Source organism: Chrysochloris asiatica, unplaced genomic scaffold (genome assembly GCF_000296735.1).
Source record: "Chrysochloris asiatica unplaced genomic scaffold, ChrAsi1.0 scaffold00299, whole genome shotgun sequence".
Taxonomy (NCBI): domain Eukaryota; kingdom Metazoa; phylum Chordata; class Mammalia; order Afrosoricida; family Chrysochloridae; genus Chrysochloris; species Chrysochloris asiatica.
Genome location: NW_006408817.1, coordinates 886825 through 899361, shown reverse-complemented (window position 1 = coordinate 899361; position 12537 = coordinate 886825). Strand labels below are relative to the sequence as shown.

At 38.2% G+C, this 12537-nt stretch overlaps 1 protein-coding gene across 2 annotated transcripts in view; it reads left to right on the top strand.

Annotated features, from left to right (window-relative positions):
* Window positions 1-12537, top strand: part of DENND5B (DENN/MADD domain containing 5B) — a 267015-nt gene that overhangs the window by 131234 nt on the left and 123244 nt on the right. For both annotated transcript variants that reach the window (XM_006874749.1, XM_006874750.1), the window contains exon 3: window positions 1616-2282. In XM_006874749.1, coding sequence (XP_006874811.1) covers window positions 1616-2282 — 667 coding nt within the window. The remainder of the gene's footprint in view (window positions 1-1615; window positions 2283-12537) is intronic.

Here is a 12537-nt window from a genome sequence, read left to right as displayed (position 1 = left end):
CTTAAGTTTGAATTTGCATATGAGTAATTTATGTTCTGTTCCACAGTCTGCCCCTGGCCTTGTTTTCTCTGATGATATGGAGCTTTTCCACCGTCTCATTCTGCAGATGGTGTCACTTTGATTTCTATGTATTCCATCTGGTGTGGTCCATGTGTATAGTCGTCTCTTATGCTTTCTAAAGTAGGTATTTGTAATGAAGAAATCATTGGTTTTGCAGAATTCTTTCATGTGTTCTCCAGCATCATTTCTATCACCCATACCATATTTTCCAACTAGTGATCCTTCCTCTTTGCTGCCAACCTTGAAATTGTCAAAAATAAATGAATGCATAAATATCGATGTCTTAGGCATTAGTGAGCTGAAATGTACTTGTATTGGCCATTTTGAATCTGACAACCACATGGTTTACTATGCCGGGAATGACAAATTGAAACATATCCATATCAGTCAAAAAGAACATATCCATATCAGTCATGAAGATATCAACATATCCTATCACAACGCTGTTTGTGATAGGATAATATCCCTGTGCCTACAGGGAATCCCAGTTAATACCACTATTTTTCAAATTTACACACCAACCACAAAAGCCAGTGAGCATGAAATAGAAGAATTCTACCAGCTTCTTCAATCTGAAATTGATCAAACATGCAATCAAGATGTATTGATCATTACTGGTGATTGGAATGCAAAGGTGGAGCAAAGAGTAAGGATCAGTAGTTGGGAAAATCTCACCTGGAACTCACTTAAAATGTCTTATTTCTATCCTTCTGCTACAGTTAAAATAAGTAAGTAAATAAGTAAATAAATAAAGTCTTTCCATTTCCAAAGCTTACTTTCTGAGGTGACGGATTATAATATTTAAAATAGTGTGATGCTATTTTTCATTGTTTTTTTTTTTAAACTTCCATTTATCAAATGAGCCTTCACTTAATTTCCTTATTGCTCTGTAGCATCATTATTTCTGCCAATGTAGTATTTAATATTAAATATTTGTAAAGAGTCTTTGAACACTTTGTCTTCAAGCACTGATAAAGCTGGATAAGGATGATATAGATAAAGAAACCAAGGCCCAGAGAAAGTTATATGACTTACTGAAGGTCATAAACTTGGTTGAAGGTGTTTTGGGACTAAATACAAGATTTCCTTGTTCTTCGGGACTGGTTGGGTAGCTTTGTGCCCTTGAGTCACTTCTGACTTACAGAGACCCTGTTCAGGGTTTTCAAAACTGTAAATCTTTACTGGCGCAGAAAGCTTCATCTGTCTCCCTGGGAATACCTGATGGACCTGACCTGCTGACCTGTGGGTAACAGCCCAGTGTGTAACCCACTACACCATCAAGACTCCTTTGCTCCTAGTAGAGCTCCATGATTATTATGCAGTAAAGATTTTTTTTTGTATGTATATATAGTTTCTTTAAGAATAATTTTATATATACATCAATGAGATGCTTTAGCATATATGTAATTTAAGACTAATTCTAGTAACAGTAAATCTGGATAAAAGCTTCTGAGTCATGCTATGTTAAAAAAACACCACCACCACAAATCTGTTTTTCTGATATGAAGTTATATGTATACTGGATTTTGATGCATTTTCCCCCCTTCCTCCACAGCTGTGTATGCCTAAAGGGCTGTCTTTCAGAACACAAACTGACAATAAAGATCCTCAGTTCCACTCATTTATAATTACCCGTGAAGATGGTTCTCGTACCTACGGTTTTGTTCTCACTTTTTATGAAGAAGTTACAAGCAAGCAAATCTGCACAGCAATGCAGACGCTCTACCAGATGCACAATGCTGAGCAGTACAGCAGTGTGTATGCGTCATCCTCCTGCAGCATGGACTCGCTGGCAAGTAGTATTGATGAGGGAGATGCAACTTCTCTTTTGAAACTCCAGAGATACAACTCCTATGACATCAGCAGAGACACCCTGTATGTTTCAAAAAGTATATGCTTGATCACACCGCTGCCTTTCATGCAGGCCTGCAAGAAATTCCTCATCCAGCTTTATGAGGCAGTCACCTCACAGCAGCCTCCACCCTTGCCGCTTGAGAGCTACATCCATAATATTCTTTATGAGGTACCTCTTCCACCTCCAGGAAGATCACTGAAATTTTATGGTGTTTATGAACCTGTCATTTGCCAGAGGCCTGGGCCCAGTGAACTCCCTCTCTCGGATTACCCGCTTCGGGAGGCCTTCGAGCTCCTGGGATTAGAGAACCTGGTGCAGGTATTTACCTGTGTTCTTTTAGAGATGCAGATACTTCTCTACTCACAAGGTAGGTTTTCCCTGAGTTTTAAGTTTTCTAAAACCAAGCATTTTGCTCCTAGCAGCTGTATTTTTATGGGCTATATTGTTGTTGTTACATGCCATTGAGTTGATCAGAGGGTTTCTGAGGAGCATCTGGTGGTTTTCAACTGCCAACCTTGTAGTTAGCAGTCTAGTGCTTATCCTACAGCACCACATCAAGACTGTATTATTAGAACCAAATGATTAATGGTCAGAGTTCTTTTCTGCATAGAGTAAAAGGAGAAGGTGTGAGTGGGGTCTGTAGGCTGAGGCATTGCTTCTCTTTGAGGTAGCTTTGTCTGTAGAGAAAACAAGTAGGAATAGAAAAGTACTTGTTTAGCTGATTTGGTGTATTTATTTTTCTAATGGAGATCATCCCTCCTTTTCTGTAATAATACATAATCATCATAAACAAAACATGCTTCTAATGAAAGTGAGAATCACATTACTGCAGGAACATGTAGACATCTCATTCTTAACAGATTAGTAAAGCTTCATGTCAAAATTCTGCTGACATTGTTGTTGTTGTTGTTGTTATGTGCCATCGAGTCGTTTTCGACCCATAGCGACCCTGTATAGGGTTTCCGAGGGTGTAAATCTTTACGGGAGTAGAAAGCTTCATCTTTCTCCCGCGGTGCAGCTGGTAGTTTCGAACCGCTGACCTTAAGGTTCGCAGCCCGATTCGTAACCACTACGCTACTGCTGACATTAGAAAGTGGTAAATGAAATTGTTGACTGCAGCTTCCTGAGACACTCACCTTTGGATCTTTGCCTGTGTAAGCGTGGCATGTGAGTGAGAAAGGTATGCAGGTGTGAAACAGACAAGGCTTTCCTAGCTACTACCAGAGTTGTGAGGCTTTTCACTAGTTTTTGTTTTGTAATTCCAGAAGTAAGTTATCTTTGTGATATTTTTCATTGAGTTCTTGCAGCACTTCTTAAGAAACTAACAATATACAGTTGTATTTTACTGGTTCATTTATGATGACTAATGTCGCAGGACAAAAATGCCGTGTTTCTGTAGGGTAGGCACTAGACTGTGAACCACAAGGTTGGTAGTTCAAGCCCACTAGCTGCTTCGCAGGAGATATAAGTTGGCTGCTCCCGCAAAGATTTACAACCTCGGAAATCCTGTACAGGGTCACTATGAGTAGGAACTACAACAACAACAGTGTCCCAGGACTAATGTCATGAGTACCAATTCTAATCTGGTTAGGAATTTACTGAGGAAAAGGAGATACTATATGCTAGTGGATAGTGAATTAAAGGAAAATAAAACATGATACCTGTGCATTGATGGACTCTGTAAAAAATGTGTCCTGAATATTTGGGTTAGCATTTTGCCTATTTGTATTTAGGCTGACAGAATTGTAATGCAATCTCCTGACTACTGCTGTCAAGCTTATTTTACCACTTTTCTTTCTTTCTTTTTTTACCCCTTCCTATTTTGAATTATGAGACTGAGCCAAGTAGGCTATATTTGTACTTCCCCATCTTGTGTGTATGTTGACACTATTTGTGTGTTGACAGCCCTTCACGAGATTGTATTTTCTACAGTTTCTCCTACATAATGTGTTTTTTGATAATGTGTACCAGTGTCTCAATTTTTGTTGTCAGGAAATTAATTCTTAATGGCCAATCTAAATTATTTCCTTTCCTCATACTCTTACTTTCTTAGTTCCATCATTATCTGGGGATCACCCATTTGTATCTGAACAATTTAAGTAATGATCTCCTCTTTCTATTTCTTTCTTTTTTCTCAAAGGAGTGGGAGCAGAGGACTTCCTAGAAGAGGCAGAGACTTGGAACTTAATACCCTCAGTTTTACTAGCTTATTAGAACATTTTTTAGGATTCTAATTATACAAGGAATCTTAAACAGTATTTAGTTCTATTTTTTATGCTGCTTAGAGAAGCAGCTTTGGCTGTCTAAAATACCGGTTTAGAAATCATAACAATCCTGGGTTCAAATCTCTAGTCTATCACTTATTACCTGTAACCATAGGAGACTCACATAACCTTCCAAAGTTTCAGTTTTCTCATCTCTGCAGTCCTAGTAGTATGGCGCTGTAGAATAAATATTGGTCTACTCACCATAAGCTTAGTAATTCAAACCCACCAGCCACTTCTTGGAAACCCTACAGGGTCACTGTGCTTTGGAACCGATTTGACAGCACATAACAACAATGATGACAATAGGTAGGGGATAATAGAAGTCTTTGTGGTGTGAAGTTTGATAGTTCACACCCACCCAGAAGTTCCATAAAAGAAAGATATTGGTGTCTTCTCCCATGAAGATTTTAGCCTAGTGACTGTTACAAGTTATACTCTATTGCATTGGATCATATGAGTCAAATTTGACAACAGCACAAAAAAACAACAGCATAGATTGAACTGTGTCCCCCAAAATATGTGTTGTGAAGCTTCACCTCTGTGTTTGTGGTTATAATCCCATTTGGGCTTGGATTATCTTTATTATGAGACAGGATTCGTTGTAGGGTATATCTAGAGTCAATCTGTTTTGAGATATTTGTTGTTGTTGTTAGTGCTGTCAGGTTGGTTCCAACTCAGAGTGACCCTATGTAGATTCCAAGGAGCAAGTGATATGGTTAGCAGGCTAGTGCTTATCCTACCGTGCCATACCAGGACTCTTGTTTTGAGGTATAAAAGAGAGTAAATGCAAGGTAGCTAACCGAGAGAGGGAAAGGTAGATGCCAAGTGTCACATGAAGATCACCTATGAGGAGATGCTAAAATAACTTTAAGACTGTAGGGGGATAAGGACTTCCGGTATGGCACTGTGGATCAACACTGGACTGTGAACCACAAGGTCGGCAGTTCAAACCCACCAGCTGCTCCTCAGAAACCCTATACAGGGTCGCTATGAGTCAGAACCAACTTGATAGCACTTAACAACAACAACAACAACAAGGGATAAGAGGTGTTTTTTCCCCTCATTCATTTATTGTGAAGATTAAATAAGAAAGCCTGTACAGAAACATGGGATATAATTAGTACTGGCTAAATGATCATTTATGTTGCTTTTATTAGTTTTTCCTCATTTTGCATAATCCTTTATAAGTTATCCTTAACTTAGTTTGTGAATGTCTAATAGTCATTTCAAATATAACTGTATTAAGTCTAGGATCGAGAACCTAATATATGTCTTGCATAAAATGTGCTGTGTCTTTTTTTCTTAAGAGGAAAAATCCTACTACTACCATACTTCCTTTTTGTCAATTTTTCATAGTTAAATGGTTTATTAGGGAAGTTGACAGTTTACAGTGCAGTATCATTAATGCTCAAGGCAGTTACTCCAGTCAGGACAGCATCTTCTCAGTTATGCCCACAGGCAGGCCTCTCTCTGCATGAGCAATGTTACAAAGCTCTTTTAAGACTGCTGATAAATACTCACAGGGCACACCACTCCACTCTAAGCCTTAGCCTGAAGGCACTCAACTCTAGCTCGGATCACAATTCCTTTTAAAAAATAACACCACCATCTGCTCCTTGGAAATCCTATGCAGGGTTGCCATGAGTCAGAACCAATTCAATGGCATTTAACAACAAACAATATGAGGTTAAGTCAAAAAGTATTGTTACTACGGTTCCAGGTCACACATGCACTAGTGTATTCCAGATAAAGCAAGTTTAAGCTTATTTCTAGGATCAGATGTTGTTGTTAAATGCCGTGGAGTCGGTCCCGACCCATAGCGACCTTGTATAGGGTTTCCAAGGAGCAGCTGGTGAACTTAAACTGCCAACCCTGCAGTTGAAACCGACTTACTCAGGAGATTATGGTGATTTTTTTACAATCCGAAAAGGGTCATCTTAATAGATTATCTCAAAGGACACAGGACGATCATGGGGACTTAACTAGAAAAAAAGTTTCAAGAAAATTGAAAACTACACTGGTGAGAAAAGGGCCAAGAATTGTTTTCCATCTCATGACAGTACATCTGCTCATTCTTCTAGGGTAGCAAGGGCTGTAGTACAAGAATTTGATTGGGAAACCTTACCTATCCATCCTATAGCCTTGATCTTGCTTGCCCCTTCAGACAGGAAGACTTGAGTCTCTGGAGGATGCCAAATCTGCTGTTTTGATGTGGTCAAAGAGCACAGAATTCTTGAGGGAAGGGTTACAGAGATGGAAACACTGCCTTTAGAAGTACAAAGACCTAGATGGAGGATATTTTACAAAATATCTTCAGATGTTGGTGCTTTTGTTAAATAGACTTTGTAGCAATACACTTTTTTGTGTGGGGGTAGGAGTCCTGATGTGGCACTGTAGAATAAGCACTGCACTGCTAACCTCAAGGTCAGAGTTTAAAATCCACCAGCTGGTTCTTGTAAACCCTATACAGGCTCACTATGATTGTTCCACTGTTGTTGTTGTTAAGTGCTGTCGAGTCAATTATGACTCATAGCAACTCTGTAAAAGATTTACAAGGAGCAGCTGGTGGGTGGGTTTGAACTGCCGACCTCATGGTTCACAGTCCAGTGCTGATGCTGCAGTGCCACACCAGGATTGTTCCACCAGCAGATGAATATTGAGAGATTTGTCTCAAGTTCATTAATTCTGCCATTGTTGATTTGGCTCTATTCCTTTGCCCTTTCAATGTATTGTTTCTAAAGTCTTGATATTAATCCACTGGCTTTCTAATTACTGTCTTTGTGTAGTTACCAGTTTTTCATAATGTATGAAATAACATTATGATAAATGGAGAAAAGATTGAAGCTGCCAGAGACTTCATTTTGCTTGGATTCACCATCAACTCTCATGGAAGCAACGGTCAAGAAATCAGACGACGTATTGCATTAAGCAAATCTGCTGCACAAGACCTCATTAAAATGTTCAAGAGCAAAGATAACAGTTTGAGAACTAAAGTGTGCCTAACACAAGCCATGGTATTTTCAATAGTATCATATGCATGTGAAGTTGACTATGAATAAGAAAGACCATAGAAGAATTAATGCATTTATGTGATAGTGTTGGAGAAGAATTTATTAAATTAAATTTACTAAATTAAAATATTAAAGAATACCAAAGACTGTCAGAAGAACAAACAAATCTGTGTTGGAAGAAGTACAGCCAGAATGCTCCAGACTTTGTCTCTCATACTTTGGATATATTGTCAGGAGGAACCAGTCTCTGGAGAAGGACATCATGCTTGGTCAAGTGGAGGGTTGGCATAGAAGAGGAAGATAGCCAATGAGATGGATTGGCACAGTAGCAGCAACAATGGGCTCAAGTATAAACAGCAATTGTGAGGATAGAGCAGGACTGGGCAGTGTTTTGTTCTGTTGTACATAGGTTCACTATGGGTTGGAACCAACTCATCAGCACCTAACAATAACAACAACTAATTTTTCATTTATTTTGTGAATATGTTCATGTAGTGTTTTCCTAAATTTTTCTGTGTTTTCCTTGATTTCATCTGAAGCTTTCTCAGTCTTTCAGTTCATTGTTGTTGTTGTTAAGTGCCGTCAAGTCAGTTCCTACCTATAGCAACCCTGCATAGGATTTCTGAGGAGCAGTTGGTGAACTCAAACTGCAGACCTTGCGATTCAAACCGACTTTGCAGTTCAGTGCATTAACCCACAGCACCACATCAGGACTCTTTCATTCATTGAAGGTACCTAAATATCATTCTTTTAATTAAATTCCTTACCAGTTAATTCTGATACAGTTTCTGGTATTTTATTTTCTGATTCTATATTTTGGTTATTAGTTTTAGTTGCTTTGCCTTGTTTCTTCCAATAAGCTGAATTTGTCTGTTATCTCTGAGACATTTTGGTGTCGTATTTACATTAATTGATGATTGTATGTTGGTATGTTCTCAGGTATTCATTACTCGTCTCAAGTATTCATTCTTCTTGATCACATTCATTTCTTGCAGTGAATGTGATAGGGACTGGAAATGTAAATGCAGTTCTCTGTTTGCTGTTTGTGTAGGTGTAGGTTTGTGTGGGTAGTTCAGGGAGGGTTCACGTGACTCCAGAAGCAGGGTGGTATGCCTAGCACCTGACCCCACATAGAGTAAAGGTTGTGTAGGAGGGAGTGCCACTGGCCACTGGACCGGCCACACTGCTGGCTACTGAGACACACAGGGAACTAGGAGGCTGTAATTGTGGATCCAAGTAAAATGAAATCTTTGATAACTTCAGTCTTTTCTTCGTTTATTATGATGTTACTTATTGGTCCAGGTGTGAGGATTTTCATTTTCCTTATATTGAGTTGAAATTCATACTGAAGGCTGTAGTTTTTGAACTTCATCAGTAAATACTTCAAGTCCTCTTTGCTTCCAGCTGGCAAGATTATATCCTATGTATATCGCAGGTTGTTGATGAGTTTTCCTCCAATCCTGATGCCACATTCTTCATATAATCCATCTTCTGAGATTATTTGCTCAGCATGCAGAGTTAATGAATATGATGAAAGAATACAACCTTGTTGCACACCTCTCCTGATTTCAAACCACTCAGTGCCCCCTTGTTCTGTTCAAATGACTCTCTCGTGTTTTATATACAGGTTCCTCATTAATACAGCTATAAGTGTTCTGGAATTCTTGTTCTTCTCAGTGTTATACATCATTTTTTATGATCCACACAGTCTAATGCCTTTCATAAAACACAAATAGACATCTTTCTGGTATTCTCTGCTTTTAGACAAAGTGCATCTGGTGTCAGCAGTAATATTCTTCATTCCATGACCTCTTCTAAATCTGGCATGAATTTCTGTCAGCTCCCTATCAATGTACTACTGAAATAATTTTCAGATTATCTTTAGCAGAGTTTTACTTGCATGTGACACTGTTCAATTATTTCCTCATTCTGTTGGGTCACCTTTCTTTAGAATGGACACAAATAAGGATTTCTTTTGGTTGGTTGGCCATGTAGCTGTCTTTCACATTTTGTGGCCTAAATGAGTGAGTGCTTCCAGCACTGCATCCGTTTGTTAAAACATTACTATTTGTTTTCCATCAATTCTGGAGCCTTGTTTTTTGCCAATGCCTTCAGTGTAGCTTGAACTTCTTCCTTCAATACTATCATCGGTTCTTGATTATATGGTAGGTACCTCCTGAAAAAATTTAACATTGACCAATAATTTTTGGTACAGTGACTCTGTATTCTTTCCATCTTCTTTTGATGCTTCCTATTACTGAATATTCTTCTTCGCGTTGTTGTTGTTAGGTGCTGTTGAATCGATTCTGACTCATAGTGACCCTGTGAGCAACAGAACGATATGCTACCCAGTCTTGCGTAATCCTCACACTGCCAAGTTTTAGCTCATTATTGTTGCCACTGTGCTAATCCATTTTGTTGGAGGGCTTCCTCTTTTTCACTGACCCTGTGCTTTACCAAGTTTGATGTCCTTTTCAAGGGACTGGTCCTCCTGACAATATGTCCGAAATGTGAGAGATGAAGTCTTGCCATAGTTGCTTCTGAGGAACATTCTGGTTGTACTTCTTCCAAGAAAAATGTATTTGCTCTTCTGGCAGTCCATTGTACTTTCAATATTTGTCATCAACATCATAATTCAAAGACTTCAATTTTTCTCAGGTTTTCTTTATCCATTGTCGAAGGTTATCATGCATGTGAGCTTTTTCATAGTATCCTTCCACAAATGTAGTTAATTTGATTAGTTTATTACATTATTGAGGTCCACATGTATAAATACCTTTAGTTTTGAAGAAAGGTATTTTCAATGAATAAATCGTTGGTCTTGCAAAATTCTATCATGTGATCTCCAGCATTGTTTCTGTCACTCACACCTTATTTTCCAGCTATTGATCCTTCCTCTTTGTTTCCAGTTTTCATAGTTCCAATTACCAGTAATTAACAATGCATCTTGATTGCATGCTTGATTGTATTCAGATTGGTGATTGTTATTGTTACTGTCATCAAGTCAGTCTGACATATAGCAACCCTGTACACGGTTTCCAAGGAGCGGCCAGTGAGTTTGAACCACCGACCTTATGGCTCAAACTAAGCTTACGGTCCAGTGCTTTATCTCACACCAGTTGCTAAAATTCTTCAATTTCATCATCATTGGCTTTAGTAGTTGGTGCATAAATTTGAAAAATAGTCTTATTAATTGGTCTTTTTTATAGGAGTATAGACGTTATCCTATCACACACATATTGTACTTCAAAGTCGATCTAGAAATACTCCTTTTGACGATGAATGTGATGCCATTCCTCTTTAATTTGATATTCTCAGCATAGTAAATCATATCATTGTTCGATTCAAAATGTCTAATACTTGTCCATTTCAGCTCTCTTAGACTTAGAATATCGATCTTTATGCTTTCTGTTTCACTTTTGATGACTTCCAATTTTCCTAGATTGGTACTGTGTAAATTCCACGTTCTGATTATTCATGGATATTTGTAGCTGCTAAACCTCATTTTGAAGAAGCAAAGGTCCTGAAGTCTGTGCTCCATCTAAATCATTAGGGTCAAATCGACTTTGAAGGGACAGCTCTTCCCCTGTTGTATTTCGAATGCTTTCCAACCTAAGGGGCTCATCTTCTGGCACTATGTTAGATAGTATTCTGCTGCTATTCATTCATAAGGTTTTCAGTAGCTATCCATTCAGAAGTGATCATCCTCTCCTTTTCCTTAGTCTGTCTTAGTCTGAAAGATCTGCTGAAGCCCATCCACCATGAGTGGACCTAATACTGGTGGCATAAAATACTGGTGCCAGGGCTTCCAGTATCAATAGCATCATACAAGCCACCACAGCAATAAACTGAAAGATGAGAAGTGGATATTGCCCATAGAATTTTTCAATAAAAGGGTTAAATTCAAATCCTTGCATTTTTCTTTAGTTCTTTCAGTTTGTGAAATGCTTAGCATCGTCTTCCCTTTTGATTTTCTAACTCCAGGTCTTTGCACATTTCATTATACTTTACTTTGCCTTCTTGAGCTACCCTTTGCAATTTTCTGTTAAGCTCTTTTATGTCCTCATTTCTTCCAGTCACTTTAGCTGCTCTATGCTCAAAAGCAAGTTTCCAAGTTTCTTCTGACATCCATTTACATCCTTTGTTTATTGCCTGTGTTTTTTTAATGATCTTTAACTTCCTTCATGTATGATGTTTTTTATGTCATCCAACGAACTCCTCTGGTCTTTGGTCAGTGTGTAATGCATCAGATAGCCAAATCTGTTCTCAGGACCATCTCTAAATTCAGGTGGGATACACTCAAGATCATATTTTGGCTCTTGTGGACTTCTGTTTATTTTATTCAGCTTCAGCCTGAACTTGCATATGAGCAGTTGATGGTTTGTTTCACGGTCAGCCCCTGCCTTGTTTTGGCTAATAATATTAGCTTCTCCATCATCTCTTCCTACAGATGTAGTCAGTTTGATTCCTGTGTATTCCTTCTGGTGAGGTCCACATGAAAAAAGGTATTTGCAATAAATAAGTTGTTGGTCTTGCAAAAGTCTGTCATGTGATCTCCAGCATCGTTTCTGTCACCAAAGCCAGATTTTCCAACTATGAGTCCTTTCTCTTTATTTCCAACTTTCCCACTCCAAACACCAGTAATTATCAATGCCTCTTGATTGTATATTAGATCAATTTAAAATTCTTCAATTCTGTCATCACCAACTTTCATGCTCGGTACATAAATTTGAAAAATATTGCTATTAATTTGTCTTCTTTGTATACATATGAACATATTATCCTGTCACAGACAGCATTGTGCTTCAAGATATAGATCTAGAAATGTTCCTTTTAACTATGAATGTGATACCATTCCTCTTTGTTTTTCTTCCAATCATAGTAAACCATAGGATTGTCAAATTTAAAATGGCCAATGTCAGCTCACTAATGCTTAGGCTATCGATCTTTATGTGTTTCATTTCATTTCATTTTTTGACGACTTTCAATTTTTCTTCATACATTCCTTTTTCAAATTATTAATGAATGTTTGCAGGTGTTTCTTTTCATTTTGAGTTGTGCCCCATCAGGAAACTAAAAGTCTTGAAAACTTTGCTCTCTATCCCAGTCATTAAGGTCAGCTCTACATCGAGGAACTCTTCTCCAGTAGTATTTTGAGTGCCTTCCTACCTAAGGAAGCTCATCTTTTGGCATTACAACTAGACAGTGTTCCACTGCTAGTCATAACATTTTCGGTAGCTAACCATTCAAAGTGGATCATGACAAGCTATGGACAACATTGAGAAGTATGAGTATTCCAGAACACTTAATTGTACTTCTAAGAAATCTGTACCTAGATCAAGAA